The sequence below is a fragment of the Diadema setosum genome, chromosome 7 (assembly GCF_964275005.1).
Source record: "Diadema setosum chromosome 7, eeDiaSeto1, whole genome shotgun sequence".
Classification (NCBI taxonomy): domain Eukaryota; kingdom Metazoa; phylum Echinodermata; class Echinoidea; order Diadematoida; family Diadematidae; genus Diadema; species Diadema setosum.
Window position 1 is genome coordinate 29,751,841 of NC_092691.1, and position 19,055 is coordinate 29,770,895.

At 37.1% G+C, this 19,055-nt stretch overlaps 2 protein-coding genes across 2 annotated transcripts in view; one reads left to right on the forward strand and one right to left on the reverse strand.

Annotated features, from left to right (window-relative positions):
• Positions 1-19,055, reverse strand: part of LOC140230571 (dual specificity mitogen-activated protein kinase kinase 5-like) — a 34,865-nt gene that overhangs the window by 4,633 nt on the left and 11,177 nt on the right. The window contains exons 7-14 of the mRNA XM_072310713.1: positions 18,205-18,247; positions 15,642-15,706; positions 15,046-15,085; positions 13,823-13,891; positions 3,503-3,584; positions 2,783-2,844; positions 2,285-2,333; positions 1,287-1,411 (exon numbers count right to left, since the gene is read on the reverse strand). Of these exons, the coding sequence (XP_072166814.1) occupies positions 1,287-1,411; positions 2,285-2,333; positions 2,783-2,844; positions 3,503-3,584; positions 13,823-13,891; positions 15,046-15,085; positions 15,642-15,706; positions 18,205-18,247 (535 nt within the window). The remainder of the gene's footprint in view (positions 1-1,286; positions 1,412-2,284; positions 2,334-2,782; positions 2,845-3,502; positions 3,585-13,822; positions 13,892-15,045; positions 15,086-15,641; positions 15,707-18,204; positions 18,248-19,055) is intronic.
• Positions 8,681-11,089, forward strand: LOC140230524 (uncharacterized). Its single transcript, XM_072310667.1, has 2 exons — positions 8,681-8,770; positions 10,277-11,089. Exons 1-2 carry the CDS (start codon positions 8,681-8,683, stop codon positions 11,087-11,089), a joined length of 903 nt encoding a protein of 300 aa, XP_072166768.1.

Here is a 19,055-nt window from a genome sequence, read left to right on the forward strand (position 1 = left end):
CTCCACAATTAATGTAAATGTTAATTGTCATAATAATATATGTTCTAATTTGTATATACAATGTTGCCGTCCCATCACAGTTAAATAGAATATTATTGGACAAATAAAAAAGATATGAAGCTTTTTTAAGTTTACTCGAAATGGTCTTCCATGGACTTGGGTCGTTCTTATATTCATATACTCAATTACAATTGAGGAAATTGCAAGGTACTCAGCATTTCTTGTAAAAGAGAAGAAAAAAGATTCCACATTTTCAATTCAAAGTATGTTAAATTTATACTACATACGTCTGTATTTTGCTTCTGAGAAATTATTCTTAATTAATCTGCAGAATTGTTGATGAAAATTCTATCTTTTTAAAAATTAATATACTCTACTGTGACATATAATTTTGGTTAATTTTCACATACGATTGAATTTTCATGATTGTACGACGAGTTGTTATTATTTTGTGTGAATATAGCATGCTCTGCCCTATGCAGGCTCTCATGCACCAAGAGTATTGTAAACAATAGAGACAGCACATTATAACTGCATATCATTACTATATTATTGATATCAAATAAGAGAGGCAAAATATCCTAATGATAGAGTTTTCGTAAGAACTATGAAAGATGCTAGGTTGAAAAGACTACAGTCAAACAATATCACAAGAAATTTACTCCTAGAAAGATTAATTGAACTATAACCATTAAAAATCAAAAGGAAGCAGCCTGTGCAAATCATGCAAAAAATAGATAAATAGGTGATGACATTTTCACTGTGGGTGATGCACCATCTAGTGTGGAATCAATCTTTCATTCCTGAAGAATAATCAAAGAGATCATATTTTTTTCTGAACTCTTTATTACAGTTCATGTTTACCTTTGGAAGCAGTAATTTAAAAAATGTTCAAGATATGACTTTTGATGCATATGTGTAGGTCTGTTGTATCACAAAACATCTTACTGTATAAAATTTTTGTACTACAGCCTAAAATACATTGTATAAGGAGATATCAGTATTTTTCTCATTAAACCATAACTGAAGATGGTTTAGTCAGGAAACATTTTTATTATAACTATTGTTCACATTTTGTACATTTAACAATACTTAACATTGATTATACTGGTTCAAATTTTTACATTGGTTGTTTCTATTCCTAACTCACATTTTAGAACTATTTTGAAGCACTAATGCTGGGTTTTTGTTTCACCTGCAAATGGTAAATTATGCCTTTAAACATGCTAAAATGCCACATCTTAACCTTGGATAAACAGGGAAAAGGAGAAGCCTTCTAGACTCACCGCCATATAGGCATTGGTCCCGATGTAGGTTCTGGTGATGGAGCTGACCAGTTGGGCACTGACCCCAAAGTCGCAGAGTTTGATCTCCCCCTGAGTGTTGACCAGGATGTTGGACGGCTTCACGTCTTGGCGGAGAAGTAGGGAGATTGGTACACTGATTAATTCAGGCATTAGAAAGTGGAATATCTCTCATGTGATTCACAAGAGAGAGGCCTGAAAGGTAGACTACCCTCATTCTGGCATGAAACAACAACTAATCCAGTCACCTGACTGCCAGCATTCATCCTGTGTTCATGACACAAAGAATGCCTGGTACATGATACACTGTAGCTTTATGAGACCAGAAGATATAATAAGATTTGCACACATGCACACACTTAATAAACAACAGTATACATATAGTGAATGGTTACGAGTGAGAAATCTACTGGAAAAGACCATACACTATTTGCTTAAAACAACACCTCCCACATCAACAGATATGGTCCACACTAAAACAACACCTCCCACATCAACAGATATGGTCCACACAGATGGTTCAATTCAGTACAGAAATGGCAACCATTTTTTTTAATGAAAGGCGAAGGAGTTGCACAGTCATTCGTATGCAAAAAAGATCAGTTGAGGTTGTTTACAGTAAAATGAGTCACAGAATGCGCATTTGTAATTGTTACAGCACGTGTGGCAAAGGTTTGTTTATTGTGACATCTGAGCTGTGCAACGGAACAAAATTTACAAGTCGATTATGACTTTCACATGGGAGTCAATGATATTGGTGACGCCGGCTATGTGGCATCCATTTTTGCTCAAACAAAATTGCATGGCTGACAGCGACAGTGTGAAATGTCACGTAATGAGCAATCAACCAATTGGATAGCTACATTCTTTTTATGTGTTGTATAACATAGAACATCATCACTGCAGGCCAAATGGATGGATTAAGAAATGTGTGTCATTGTGTGAAGCTCCTGACTGCTTGGTGTCACTTTAATACTCACCTCTGTGCATAATCTTTAGATTCCACAAATAATTCAAGCCCCTGACAATCTGAAACAGTGAAAATAAATAAGAAAGCTTTAACTGCAACCATTTTAAACTTCAACAGAGCACTGAACCAGCAGATGAACATTTCTCCATGCAATTAAAAGTTCATTTCAAAAAAGTAATAAACAAATAAAAAACACATAAATGAATGAATGAATGAACGAATGAACAAACGAACGAACAAATAAACACACAAACAAACAAATAAATGAAATGAAGTATATAGATAAACAAATAAAAGATTAATTTATTAACTTAAATGAAAAGGTTTGGTACTGCAGTGTTTTCTACTGACATTTGCTACAACATCCACATAGACCAGACAAATGTATTCTCAACTGATGACTTAGTGGTTATAACTCCATTATTTCTGGACATAGTGTAATGCATCCATGTTGATCTGTTGGAAGTATAGGGATAAAAACGAATGAGGACACCTGAATGAAACTTACCGATACGGTCATCCTCCCAAGTATTGACTCTGGAATGCATCGATACATTTCTAGGGAGCCACCTAGAGCAGAAGGGCGAAACAATGATTAAAGACCACATTAGAAACTCTGCCAATAAAATAATATATTCCTACACGTGAAACTTCACCCATATGATATGCTTCAAATGGCGAGTGACAATGAAAATATATCATTGCGCTACATAACACTCTCCATCCTAGAAATCTTAACTATATGGTTTATTCACTAACTTTCATGTTTCAGATGCAATGAATAGACAAGTACATGCAAATAAGCAAATATGTATATCTGATTGTATATCCTTTATGGCTGCATTTTGTCTATGGATTGCTTGTGTACTTTAAATGCTCTATATAATCTTCCTAAAATAAACACTTCTACTTAAATGGTTTTATCAAATCATATAGCAAATTTTTTCATACACATTAACATAAAGACAACAATGATACATTTCAATCAAATTGTATTTCACACAATTGCAACTGTATTGGCACACTGTCCAGTAGTTTGTTCTTATGGAAAATGCCTAAGACAATAGGGGGCCCTGAAACATGTGATTACTGCATCACTGCAATTCAGCTAAAATTTCTCAACAAAAGAAATGACTTTGCAGATAAATCACAAAATAAGATAGTTGGATCAAACTGAATAAATTGGTACTTCTGCAGGACTTATAGATCACATGGGTTGCTGGCTTACCATCCATAAACTCTGTGCATATTGAGATTCTGTTTTCTGTGAAGAAAGCTCCATAGAAGCCAATAATGAAGGGGGAATCACACTGCAGATTAAGACAAAGGAGAAAGCACAAATCAATTGAATGAGAAACTTGACACAATTAGAAGTTTGTTTGTTTTTCTTTATCAAAGTAAAGCACAAATTCCTTCTCTTCTTTACTGTGTCAACTTGCAGAATAATAGAAAAGAAACACAAAAAAAATCACTAACTAGAAACCAGAAAACAGGTAATAGTTCCACCATCTAGGAAAATTAAAAAATGAGCTATTTGGCTATGTGATTAATCATCATGACATCTGTAATGCTGTCAAATATCTAAACTTTGTTATACACACACTTACCAACCAAATCATTTTTTTTTTTTTTCAAATTTGAGATCTGACTTTCACCAATTTGATGTACTACATGAAATATGTCCTCCATAAGGTAATTTCTGAATATATCACAGAGGTGAGGATTCTAGTAAGATTATAGCAACAAATTCATATGCAAAGCAACAAACAGAATAATGTCCCCACGCAATAGTTTGCATGAGGTGATGACACGATGCTATGCTATACAAACAAAACTGGTATGAGAAAAGTCATGATGACCTCCAATAGCTACCCTGCTTCATTGACATATTCAATGATCAGTGCGCTTTGTTTTCAATGCTTTTCAATCATAGTACAACTGTACATGTAGCTTTCGGCCTCAGAGCAAATTCTCTTCTTGGCCCACATACTCATGCACACAAACAAATGGTAGAAATACGCATGCACACTTCAGGCACATTATAGGAGTGGGAGACTCTTTCGTAATGATGATTCTCCTATTCAGACATCCGCTCTGATTACACACTCAGTTAGGCTCCCATTACAGCATCCACTCTCCCATGTAATCCAGGGACGCAAATCACTGCCCCACTTGAGGATCTATCCCGCTCATCAAATATTAACGTCTAACGTGCCTCCGATCTGCCCAGTCCCCCCCCCCCCCCCAATCCTAGAACCGATTCAACAGTACATCACTTGCTCCATCTCAATATGGTCTGAATTCTGCAACTGAACGGAAAATTTAAATCACGAAGGGTTTCAAAAAAAGTAATTCCGTACACACATCAAGTAATCTATGACTGGAAATACCAAATAGATAACACAGAAGCTATTGCACAGTTGTTACAATAATCAGGTGAACTGACACTCCACATTTTATTTAGCTTCCCATAATGTAGAGTGTAAAATCAATTAAACAAACATGTAGAAATTTCATCAAAATCTGACAAAGAATAGAAAAAAAGGTACAGAATCTCATTGCTGTAGATTTTTTAGCCAGAAAACATCATCAGCAGCAACAATTACATATGACAGCAAGATGGGATCATGATAGCATTGACCAAGGAGGTGTCTGACAACTGTTACATTCACGAGTAACAAGTCCCTCTCTGACTTGCAATAAAATATTTACTAAATTTCCTTTGACATGAATTTACACAGAAGAGATTCTGCAGCAAATCATGACCACTTGCAGTAACTCAAAAAGATTGACTCTTTAGGGGGAATGGGTGATAGTTACTTCTTGAGCATTGACTTGAAATGAGTTTTTCTTCAGATCAGTAATGCACAAATCAATGGGAAAGTTGTTAAAGATGATATGAAACAGGGGGCAGAAACACACACACTCTAACACGCTGCACCTCATACTAGCACATCCCTCCCCCCCCCCAAAAAAAAACAACAACAAACAAACAAAAAAACAACCCAACACATCCAGTTCCGCCAGCCATGCTCTTGCAACATAATTTTTAAAAAATCACATCAACAATAGCAACAACAAAGAAATATTGGCTTCTTGAATCTTCTTTAAAGATCCTACACTCTGTTCAGTAAGGAGCATGAAATCTTGGCATTTTGCTGTTCAACACACTTTTCTAGTAATCATTGAAATATTTATTTATAAGAATAATCAGTCCTCCTTCATACAGTAAATATTCTCTCTCCCTTCTTATTTTCCTCTCTTTTCTCAGTCTGTTAAAAACCTAAGACCCTTTCAAATTTCAACCACAAAGATTATGCCCAGTCCAGCCATTTCTGCTTCTAAAATGCACGCAAGGATCATCTCCATCATCATGAACTCCTCGTAATCCTTCATAAAGATGCAAATTACCCCTTTCAAGCTTTCCATATGTCCTTTAATTCAGCGGAATCAAAGACATCAACTACTGGAAAACATGGTACGCAAAAATATTCACGTGCTTTTATTTTAACACTAGTTTCTGGTTGCGCGAAATGCGTAAAAATTTCAACACCGCGAAAATGTCCACTTTTACAGTAGAAGGTAGAATATCTCTAAGACATGCGTACATCACATATATACACAACCAGTTTCTCTAGAAAATAACTCAAAATGATGCATTTTTTTGGGGGGGGGGGCGGAGGGGAGGGGAAGAAGGTTACAAGTCCTTTCTCTCAAGTAATCCACATTTCACACAATGCACTGCAAAGTCAGATTCTAATCTGCCTTTTCCTGATTTTTCCAAGCACAGCCCTTTTGCTGAAATGATGACAACAACAATAATAATGGAAAAATCATAATCCCTCAGCCTATAAATATGCATTGGGCAAAAATGAAATCATAAATATGCTAATCCGAGCAAACCTGGGAAATGCGAATGACCAATCATTGCTTTTCATTCCAGAAGCTACGGAACTGGAAGACTGATAGAGAAGAGAATCAGAGTGAAAGAGAGAAAATAAAAGATGGATTATTAGAAAGACAGAGAGAGAGAGAGTGGGGGGGGGGGGGGAGGGGCAAGAGAGAGGGGGTGGGTGATAGAGATAGGAAGGAAGAAAGAGAAAGAGAGAAATTCTCCTGAAATCATCCATACTAGGTGCGATGCTTCCGCACTGGGACCATTTAACGCCACACGACTGAAGCGGGAAGTTAGCCAAGCTCCAGCTAATCATAGCAGTCCAAGACACGTTCAACCAAGAAACGGCACGCAACCCATTTTACAGTTCAACACAGACTCAAGACCCCAAAAATGGTAAGTGTTTCTCTGACCAGCTACACTGACACTATTCATTAAAACATAGCAAAAATAATGACGTACAACCAGGAGATATGCCGAAAATTGTGTCATCATTTAAATTTCCATAATATACAGTGGACATGAAGTCAGATGTCTGCAATCATCTGGTTTCCATACAAGTTTAGTCATCATCGCCTCTTGCAGAAATGTGAAAATGGTGTGAAAATGGTGAGTGTGTGTGTGTGACTTACAACTAAAGATTAAATGCTGACACTTCATGATGGGAAAGCATTACAAATCTTCCCGTATTTAATCTGAAAATGGCAGTTTATATGTGTCAAATAATGGTTTAAATTACAAGCAGGTTTATATGTGAGAAATGAAATTGTTTCCACAGACTTACTCTTCTTAAATCTTTTACTATTTGACATGTTTTCTGTCAACTTTTAGACAATGGCTGTATTAACTCGTCGGTGCCTACTCTGTTCCTCCAATGTGCCCCAAACTGAAAACACCCGTCATATACATTCACACACAAATGCTGAAATCTGATTCTGTATCTTAAGTAGCGATTTGCAGTATTTTTAAAAAAAAAAGTTTCTGGCTAAACCTAGCCTTAGGCCCTCATAAAGCCGCAGGATCAGAGCAAGCTAACACCGGCACCAAATCATTACACATCATTAAGTGAGAGGTTTTGAGTTTGATGTATTGTTGTAAGATAATAACATTCAGTTTGTAGAAATGCAAAATGCCATAAAGAGATTCACTATGTGTGAAGACAAAAAAAAAAAAAAAAATCAACATTCATATAACAGAAACATAATAAAAAAATTATCAAAAAGGTAAGTTTTTAGCATGGACTTAAATCCATCAAATCTGTAATGTGTCTAATGAGATCAAGTCTTAGGAGTTTGACATAGGCTCTCAATATACCGGTGGCTGAAATAAATACAAAGTATCACTGCAGCATTCAAAATATAATTTCATTCAAAACTTGTGCACTCAGAGCAGAATCAGATGTAAATACAGGATCTTGCTAACTGTGAAAGAAGAATTTCTGTGGTAGCACATATACAACTGTAGCACATTACAAGCTTTGCTTTTTAGACATTACAAGCTTTGCTTTTTAGTAGGTCCCCACACTTCATGTTTGTCAAATTGTCTCCTCTTGTATTCTTTGTAATTACGACGCTATGTTCAGTCTTATGTCAAATTGATTGTGTTTTGAGATGTGGAACAATACATCAAAAATCAAGATTTGAGAGGTCAGATCTTGCTGTTTCTACACAAATGAAATAAAAATACTCATTCCAAACTCACTCAGCTGCATGCACATTAACATAGCATCTCCGTCAGTCTGATTGTGCTAAAATTTTGACAGAACTCCTATTTTCATTTACATCCGCAATACCAAATGATGTTTTCTTTGAACAATTTTCACACTGAAATTATGTCTGTATAGACACATGGGGTAAATCGTACTTGGGGGAAAATCTCTTTCTACTGCGAAGAATCCAACTGTTTGGTTTGGATTTGCCTCTCAATCATATATTGCTTTAAAAGTATTGGAAGGGGAGGAGATATATCCATCTTCATCTTTGCACCTTCATACCTCTGCCAAGTGATCATTGGTGTTGGTTTGTCTGTTTGCAAAATAACTCAAAAAGTCGAGTATGGATTAAGATCAAACTTGCATAATAAGTCGATATTGACACAAGGAACACCTCATTCAATCTTGGTAGTGATCCAGAAATTTTTTAATGGATTTTTGAAGGATTTTTCATCTTTTGGCATATAAGGTCAACGAACTTGGGGTTCAAGCTCCGCGTATGGGAGGTTCACATATGCGCATTAAGGTGCGTGCTCTGCTCGAGCAAGGTGCCGTGCAATGACGTACTAAAACAAAATGCTTCCATCTTGGTAAATTGCATGCGTTTAAAAGGGTGGAAATGAGGTGCTGGATGGCGGAGGTATGTGCTCTCGGAGTGCTTTTCTAGTTTGCTTATTGTTCTAGCCCACAGAAGAGTATTGAGGTGTGCAATGCATTTTATCTCTCAACAAATACAAGTTGGATCTCCATAATTCCCATCCTCTCATTCCCATCCCCCTGAAAACATTATGAGTGCTAGTATGAGGGCTGTGAATGGCCGGAATGCTCCCCAGGGAGTGGAGAGTAAGAACTGTCAGTGCTGGTTTGAAATAATGTATCCAGTGACCAGGGTAATAATAGTCTGTAAAGTGCATTGAGATACTCAACAAGTGTGCAATGCACTACGGTATATAAAAAACAGCTATTATTATCAGTACTATTTAGTAACCCTGTATGACACCATTTTATATTGAATTTTTTTTTTTTAATATTCTACATTTGGAAAGACATAGGCAGAGTCATGAAAGTAAAAGCTCATAGAAATCTACATCATTAAAAGAAAATAAGTCATACTGTATAAGACAAATGGAGTCATGCTTGATTACCACATAAAATGTGAAACACAAGATACAAATGCAACATACAAGAAAGATACAACAATTACAAGGAAAAGTAGAAATTACGCGTTGCGTAATATATGTCCCCGCCGGAAGTAGCATTTAGTAGCAAAATGTACAATATAGGTAAAAAGATCAAGGTCAAAGGTCAAAGAAGGCAAAGGTCAAAATTCTATGTAGAAGTTTTGAAGCCCTCACCTAGTGCCATCACATAAAGCAAACGGAATCGAAATCGGGTTAGAAATGGCGAAGGAGTAGCATTTTGTAGCCAATGTACAATATAGGTCAAAAATCAAGGTCAAAGGTCAAAGAAGTCCAAGGTCAAAATTCTGTGTAGAAGTTTTGAAGCCCTCACCTAGTGCCATCACTTAAAGCAAACGGAATTGAAATCGGGTTACAAATAACGAAGGAGTAGCATTTTGTAGCAAAATGTACAATATAGGTCAAAAATCAAGGTCAAAGAAGTCAAAGGTCAAAATTCTGTGTAGAAGTTTTGAAGCCCTCACCTAGTGCCATCACATAAAGCAAACGGAATCAAAATCGGGTTAGAAATGGCGAAGGAGTAGCATTTTGTAAGCAATGTACAATATAGGTCAAAAATCAAGGTCAAAGGTCAAAATTCTGTGTAGAAGTTTTGAAGCCCTCACCTAGTGCCATCATATAAAGCAAACGGAATCAAAATCGGGTTAGAAATGGCGAAGGAGTTGCATTTTGAAGCAAAATGTACAATATAGGTCAAAGGTCAAGGTCAAAGGTCACAACTGAAATTCTGTGTAGCAGTTTCAAAGCTCCCATGTAGTGCTATCATATAAAGCAAACAGAATCAAAATCGGGTTAGAAATGGCGAAGGAGTAGCATTTTGAACATTTTGATCACACAAGGACGCACAGACGGACGGACAGACGGACAGACGGACAGACGGACACACACACGTACGGAGCCCGTTTCATAGTCCCCTGCTCGAACTCGTTCGGCGGGGACAATAAAAACTCCAGGCTAGATAATGTTTTCCAACAACTGTCATAGTGCTGAACATTTTTTCTTGAAAGATTTCTCAGTATTACTGGAGTAATCTTTTCATCTTCGAGCTTTCAATAGTTTAAAAGTAAAGATCTTCAGTAAATGATAACTAGAGAGTGTTGCTGATGATATCATATTGATGCTTCATATTGAAAATCAAGAGCTTTAAAATCAGCTTCCTCTGAACTCTATTCACAGGTAAAACAAACTCTTGTGCAGATACTGTTACTGCTGCTCCTGCTGGAAGGAGGCTGGATCGCAGCCAATGTGGAGCCAACGGACCCCTCCTCTACCAGACGGCCAAAGAAAGGAGATCTCATCTGCAAGGGACCTGTCTTATGCCCTGTCTGTCCACCAGGGCCACAGGGTAGCCCGGGGGTGGTGGGCCCACCAGGTCTACCGGGAAGGGATGGAATGAGCGGGGCCCCTGGAGCAGCAGGCGTGCCGGGCCTGAATGGTCTCCCGGGAGAGAGGGGAAGCAAGGGAGAACCAGGGGAGGTGGTAACGAGAGAGATTCCTTGTGCCAAAGAGGAGACAGGGACCCAGGGGGATTCTGGACCACCTGGAAGAGGGGCCAATCCTGACCTCACAGGGGGCCCTCCTGGATTAGCCCACAGGAGCAGTGCCAGCTACCAATCAGCTTTCACTGCAGCAAGGACTTTTGATGTCTATGGCCATAGCGACGTGCACAAGGACTTAACCTTTGACCACGTCGTCTCAAACATTGGTGGCCATTTCAATGCCACCACGGGACACTTCAAGTGTGCAATCAACGGGACATACTTCTTCATGTTCAGCATTGGGCACAACAGGGACACGCTTGTAGTGTTGCTGAAGAATGGGGAGAAGGTGGTGGGGATCCATGGCGACTCCGGCAACTCCCTGCGGCAGTCATACACGAACAGCGCCATTGTGGACTTGGTCGTGAAGGACGATGTGTGGCTGCAGGTCAAGCAGCGGCATTCGGTCAGTGGGACCAATGACAGGTTCACCACCTTCACTGGTTTTCTTCTGTATCCTGCAGTGCACTGACTTTCACTCCCCATCAACGCTTCACAAACCATAGTGTGGAAAAGCATGATTCCTATTACACTGGACTTGTTCCACACAAGACAAGCCACTGTCTCTGTGGTGATAGAGATGACTTCAGGGACTGAAAAGTTTGTAACAGTTTTCTTAGATCATCTCTTTTGATATGAATATTTATTACTGTCATCATTCCCAAGAATGAAGTGTACTATTTAATCTCACATACAGTCGCTCTTATTTCGAATTATCAATATGTGTACAGGCAAATCCCGTTATAACAAAGTCCTCAGTACTGGCAGTTTTCTTTCATAATATCAAAATTTTATCACAGCTGAACAGTAAAGTGTATAAAGATGTATAGATGACAATTTTGAGACTTGAATTTTCACATTGTTGTAATGAGAATTTCGCCATAACCATGTTTGTTATGACAGGAGTACATTGTACTGTATATGCCGTTATTTTCGCGTACAGATATTTTCGCGAATGACGAGGTCATAGACATTTTCGTGAATCAACGCCGACACTTACGTCAGTGCTCTTAATGCTTTTAAATTCGCGATCCAACTGTGATTCGCGAAATTCACAAAAATTAAACCCTCGTGAAAATAACAGCTTATACAGTATTTAGATTTTATGCCTGAGCACAATATCAATAAACTCATCATAACTTTGTTTTCCGGAATAGAATACATAAAAAGACAGAAGCATGTACATACAGCTGTACTTTTTAAGCACATTTCACAAAGGTTTAGAAAAGTTTAGGATAGTAGTATGTGTATTTGGTGTAGCACATGTGCAGTCCAACACTATAGCACATGAATAATCAGTTGCTATAGTCTGTAAGTTATCTCAGACTACATGCTTAAAATTGCAATAACGTGCTGGTAATGTCTGCGCTGACAGAATGGTTTACTAATAATTCAAATTGTATGCTAAACTATGTACTTCCTATGAGATTCTAAAATTCCAATACATATCATAAAGGACCCTCCATTTCATTCTTTCTTTTGCAGCAAGGCAAATATAAAAATTGTTGCTCTGGCCACTTTAAAGGTGCAGTTTACCTTTGGGAGCAGTGATTCAAAAAATGTTCAAGATATCACATTTGATGCATATGAGTAGGTCTGTTGTACTGCAAAACATCCTACCATATGAAATTTTCGCAATAAAGCCTAAAACATTAGGAGATACGTGAATAAGTATTTTTCTTAATAAACCGTAACTGTTCATGGTTTAGTCTGGAAACATGTTTATCATAACTTTTGTTCACATTTTGTACATTTAACAATACTTAACATCAATTTTACTAATTCAAAGTTTTACATAGGTTGTTTCTATCCCTAACTCACATTTTAGAACTATTTTAAAGTACTAATGCTGGGTTTTGTTTCATCTGCAAATGGTAAATAATGGCTTTTAAGTACAGAGAGATATAAAGCAAGTTGACAATGACAACTTGTGGTTCTGCTCACCCATCCCTCGGAAATGAATGCTCCATCAAAATGGAAAAACTGGTGCTATTGTCATTCAAATACTTAGCAGCATCAAATGACAGGAAAATAACTTCCAAAACTTTTCTGAAATATCAAAACGGACTACTGATCTGTCATATACTAGGATCACTAAAACTCTGCTTTCCCTTCCCTTCCTGTTTGATTCTGTTTGACTGTCTGTCTGCCTGTCTCTGTCTGTCTGTCTGTCTCTTTACTTGTCTATCTCCACCCCCATCTATTTTTTCTTCATCTCTCTCTCTCTCTCCATTCATGTCTTTATCTCTCTCTCTCTCTTCCATCCTCTCTCTTTTTGCTGCTACTACTAAAGACCCAGTACCATGGGGATTCATGGGTGGTCCCATTCATTCACTGCCCACCAGGGTACATTAAAAAACCATGAATAGCACCAGTCAGCAAATACATGTATCGAAGCATACGCTCATTGGCAACAGTCGACTCCAATCAAGATTCTTTGGCTATGTGTGTACTTAAATAGAGATCACCGATAAAGCTGTGCACAATTTGTTATGGGGATTCTGGAATACATCTGAACAGAGTCAGCCTTCCCAATCCATGGTATCCCCAAGCTTACTGGGTCTGTACTGCATTAAAGGGGTGGTATAGTTTTGGTTGAGATGGAGTTTCAGGCTTCCAAATTTTTTGTGAGATCTCTTAAGAAATATTACAGAGGATACATTTCCACGAGGACTTCAAACTTTATTTGATGAAAACTGCTTTGAAGTGACCGAGATATCCAAAAACAAAGAGGTCATAATACTATGTCGGACCCATCTTATATTAGAACCGCTTTGTTTTACTTTGTGTCTGCATATATCAGCACTTTCAAAACCAATTTTTATCAAAGAAACTTTGAATTCCTCTTAGAATTGTATGCTCTTTGATACTGTAAAATGAGGATGGTTGTGTGCATTTTAATTTCACGAATTTCACGCGAGCCAAGACTCGCAAATTTAAAATGCACACAAAAGTTCTTGTCGACACTATTATGCATTGAATGTTATAGGCAACTCGTGAAATTTCATGCCGCAAAAATATTGTTTTACAGTATTTCAAAAGAGGATTCTAATTATCTCTCTCTCTCAAAAAAAAAGAAAAAAAAAAGAGAAAAATCTGAATCTGCCATCTCAACCAAAACTATGTACCATCCCTTTAAAATAGGGAGGTTTGGAATATTACATCACTCAATATATTGATCATCGTGACTTGCAATGGCACTTACCTTGTACAGGATCTGTAATTCGGACAGGATTTCTTTTTGTGCCTCTGGTGTGATATCTAGTGGGATGACCTGATGGATAGAGTGCAGGTGTAAACATTATTGGTCAGAGTCCTCACTTGTAGCTTTAAAAAATATAACTTTATCTCTATGACATATGATATTTCTCTATATGTTTATTTATGCCATATAGAAGTGCTTTGGTCAACAATGTCTTTGCATTTTTGTTTTCTAATGAACAGTCAAAATGTGCATGTATAGCAATACAATTTTTGAAGAAAGGAGATGACACATTACAATCAGACTTACTTCATACTTAATACGCTTTTATAATAGCAATGAGAATAGCAAGATCATGAACAATTCACAGGAGAGTATGAAGCTATACGTAAGCAGAGATAGCATATTGTCTGTCACACCAAGTGAGACATATGATACATATGATCACTATCATGGTTATCATACATGTATTCAATATTCCAATGTGAAAGAAAATTCAGAGGATGTAACCATCAAGACAACATGTATCGACACAACAAATTATATCAAATGAATTGTAACAAAAGCATGGTAAAGTATATTTATGTTGCAATTTCCAACTGAATGTTTAGATCCAGAAAGTACTAATGAGAATGGATGGTCAGTTGGTCATACTGGGTTACTGTTACAACCACCGTTCATAATCCCATTTCCGTGGCAACAAGGGCACACACTTGTGATCTTCTTTTTTTTTTTTGGGGGGGGGGGATGGGCGGTGTCTGTGATTATTGTCTGATATGCATCAAGTAAGCCTGATTCTTATTAACCTTTTACATGCCCAGGCATTCAGCATTTGAACTTTCCAAGCTTTTCTTCTCAGCAGTCAGTAATGTATTCAAACTTGACCTCGTTGTTAAGTTATCAAACCCACTAAGGTGTGGCAACGTGCCACAGTCCAACAGGAAGGCCATGGTGACATGGTAGGAATGGATGAATTAAGTAATCTCTATTCATTGACAATTAGTTCAAGACATCTGTGCCAGTTGGTGAAGGAAGCACTCCAGAGCGCTACCAATCACCAAGCAAAGCACAGTAAAGGGTTAATAATAATTTCTTATTCATAGCATAATTCTTCTCAGTGTTGAGAAACAATTAGAAGATTACATGAAATGTTGCTACAATGGAAAGGAAAGAAATTACAATTTGTATGAGATCTAAGAAAGAACAATATTTTCATAGATCCTTACCTTCACTGCCATGACGTTATTTGTTGGTACATGTTTGGCTCTGAAAAAGGAAAATTCCAAAAACAGTAACAAGATAGAGGGGGTGCATGGGTGACATTATTTGAAAAGTTGTTGTTGTTTTCCACAGAAATACGAGGTGGAAGTTGATTGTAACACAATGAGATGAATTTGTACACTCCTAATATATTTCAAATATGGCACTGATGCCGCATTTTGAGAAACTAACATCTGATTTTCATACCACACTTTATCTTGAACATATGAAAATTCCATCATAATTGATTTCTTAATATTGATAGTTTGTATATTGACATAGACCTAATCATGTTAATATTCATAGCCATTAAATTAAATGTTTCAATTAGCACTAAATTTCATATTGTTGTTGTTTATATCTATTTGTTTTATCATTATTGTTGTTGTAATGCCATTAAATGTTATAACTACAGGAGTATTTCATATCATTTCAAGCCTTTTTCAATAGAGCATAGCATTGTATAGCCTCCTGATAGAACATTACTGTATATTTCCCTGCTATTCATCATCTATTTATAATATATGTCCACATCTACATAAGAACAATTTCGCAAACTCACTTGTATACTGTACCACTGTGACCATGTCCAAGGACCTCTAGATGTAATATGTCAGTTTCCGCTATCTGTACAGTACACAGAATATACACATACATGTACATTGCATGACATATTGAACAACTTCATTATATTTGTCTTACAGTTACCACTGTTTAATAAAGAGCATATACTACATCCAAGTTGAATCTGCATAAACCTCGGCTAGATATAATGTCTGATGTAATTAATGGCTATTATATTTCTAGTGTAAAATCATGAAATATAACATCTAATGACAGCTTGACTTTAGATGTGCAATATTCTACACATCAAGAGAGTAAGAAATTAGCAAGAGAGTAAGAAACTAGTATTGCTCCATTTAATTTGAAAATTTGTTAATTTGTTCATCTGCACATTGTATGAATCAGGGCTGCCAATGTTCCCCAAATCAAAACGAAGAAAGTTTAGAGTGAGCAGTTAGGAAAACGTATGTTACATTGATTTCAATGGCAAAAAAAAAAAAAAAAAAAAAAAAAAAAAAAATATATATATATATATATATATATATATACACAATAGCTCCTGAATCACAGAGATTACATATCTCCCTTATTCCGACATGAAGAGACATCTAAGCTTCTAAGGAAGCCTCTGGCAAAATCAGTGAGACTTTGCGACTCTTTATGATTCAGTTAACATGCATGATTAGCCTTTGGCTGCTGATCATGTTTTTGTCATGTGACTCTTCCACGATGTTTCTCGAAATCATGGAACTAAACAAATGCTGTGATGATTATTGAAAATCTTGAGATCATATCCAATCCACGATTCAGCGCATCACTTGCCCCTCGAGTCTTTTAGTAGCAAGTTGTCTTTTAAGATGAAAGTCTACACTCCTGGAAACAAGTACAAGCAGACTATACTGATTTAAAGCACATGTTTTGTTGTATTGTTCTTGTTCTTGTTCTTGTTCTTGGTAATGTTTCTGTAGGAAATATTATCTAAGCAGATTGCTTGAGTTTTGTAGGAGTTTCACTTAAGTTTGTGATCACTTCTTTTTTGTCTTCACTGCTTGAGGGTTTCCGGATAGTAGAGAAGTTCGGATGACAGTGGGTAGCATAATCGAGGTAGGACTGTATAATACAGTGGCGGATCCACAGGGATCGCACCAGGAACGTGCCCCCTCTTTATTTCTTGTTAAAACAAAAGAAATAAAAAGAAAACTAGAAATGTCGCTACAGCGACTGGTTATACCCCCGCCAAACAACATTTCATAAGCTTTGGTCAAAACAACATTTGATAAGCTTTGGTCAAAAAACTGAGGAAGTAGTTAAATCCGCAAGATCTTTCCTTGATCTTCTGCCATTAATATGCCGTTACCATGGCAACGTACTTTCGGGTACTGTCGAAAAATGCGTCTTGCACATCTACAACCAAAGGCACACATCTGTACCAAGTTTCATGGAAATTGGGCAAAAACTGAGGAAGTAGTTTGCAACAAAAAATTTTCCATCATTTTGGCTCATAATATGTGAGCTGTTACCATGGCAACATACTTTTTGTCACTGTCAAGAAATGTGTCATGCTGACCTATATCCTAAGACAAACATTCAATATGAATTCCATGAGAATTGGAAGAACACTGATGAAGCAGTTTTGCCATGAAGCATTTTGCCCTATATTTTACCAATAACATGCCGTTACCATGGCAACGCACTTTTTGCCACTGCGGAAATCTGTGTCTTGCACATTAACATATTCAGATGAACATCTGTACCTAATTTCATAAAAATTGATCAAAAACTGTGGGAGGAGTTCGCAACGCAAGATTTGTACCCATTTTTGCCCATAATATGCCGTTACCATGGCAACATACTTTTGGGTACTGTCAAAAAATACGTCTTGCACATCTACAACCCAAGGCACACATCTGTGCCAAGTTTTATGGGAATCGGTTGAAAACTGAGGAAGTAGTTCGCGACGCAAGATTTGTACCCATTTTTGTCCATAATATGCCGTTACCATGGCAACGGACTTTTGGGTACTGTCAAAAAATACGTCTTGCACATCTACAACCCAAGGCACACATCTGTGCCAAGTTTTATGGGAATCGGTTGAAAACTGAGGAAGTAGTTCGCGACGCAAGATTTGTACCCATTTTTGCCCATAATATGCCGTTACCATGGCAACGTACTTTTGGGTACTGTCAAAAAATACGTCTTGCACATCTACAACCCAAGGCACACATCTGTGCCAAGTTTTATGGGAATCGGTTGAAAACTGAGGAAGTAGTTCGCGACGCAAGATTTGCAACGGACCGACCGCCCGACCGCCCGACCGACCGTCCGCTGATTCCTATATACCCCCTTCAAACTTCGTTTGGCAGGGGTATAAAAAATGAGATGAAACCAGGAAGTAACACCAGAAATATTGTTTGTGCCCCTCCTTTCTGGAATTCCTGGATCCGCCACGGATAATATGTCACATTGATTGCTGGAAACTGACAAGAACTTTCATTTGTTTATCCAGAATGTTTCATATGACTTGATGCAGAAGTTGAATTATGATTGATCAGTGTGCTTACCCTTCCACTGGCTAGGATCTCTCTTAGTTCAGCATCATGTCTCCTATAATGAAAGGAAATGTGAGATAGATTAGATCTGTTTTGGCCCCATCTCTATTGGGTGATGTTCTTTTTCATCATTTTTATTCCGAAGATTTCTTATTTCGAAACACAAATATTCTGTATACCTAGGGGTTCGTTAATCCGAAACTGAAAAGGGGTCATTAATCTGAACATTTGAGGTGTTATTCTGAATGTTTGTAATTCCAAAAGTGAAATAAGGTTTACTATTTCAAAGGCATATTAATCTGAAAATGAAAAGGGGTTCGTTACTTCGAAGGTTTGCTAATTTGAAAATGATATAAGGTTTGTTAATTCAAAAATGAAATAAGGTTCGTTAATCCGAAAATCTACAGTGTTGTAAAGACAGTGCGTACATACAAACCTTTAGAATTACAAACCTCTTGTCATTTTCATGTTAATGAACCCTTGGAATAACAAACCTAATTTCATTTTCAGTATAATGAACATTCCAAATAATGAACCTTTGGAATAATGAACTATAATTATCTCTATCATACCATAAATGCTTTTAGAGGTTCACCCATAACTATCATACCACAGATGCCTTTAGTAGTTCATACTTGTTTGTGTGGAGAGAGAGATATATATAGACAGATAGATAGCTACAAGTTAACACAGAGACTGAAAGACAAATAAAGTACTGATTTCAAGATGAAGAAATTTTCTGGTGCTCCACTAAATATCTGTAGCTCTAGTTAACTTCAATTCAAATCAATACATGTTTTATTAAAATCATATGACAGCCAAAGGCTGAATTTCACATGTTTATGATTATAATCATTCATACA

Bases quoted from the DNA above. Each gene is read 5' to 3' on its own strand.
- LOC140230524 (XM_072310667.1), top strand. From the start codon at position 8,681: ATGAGGGCTGTGAATGGCCGGAATGCTCCCCAGGGAGTGGAGAGTAAG. The intron at 8,771-10,276 runs GTAATAATAGTC...ACTCTTGTGCAG, and splicing joins TAATGTATCCAGTGACCAGG to ATACTGTTACTGCTGCTCCT.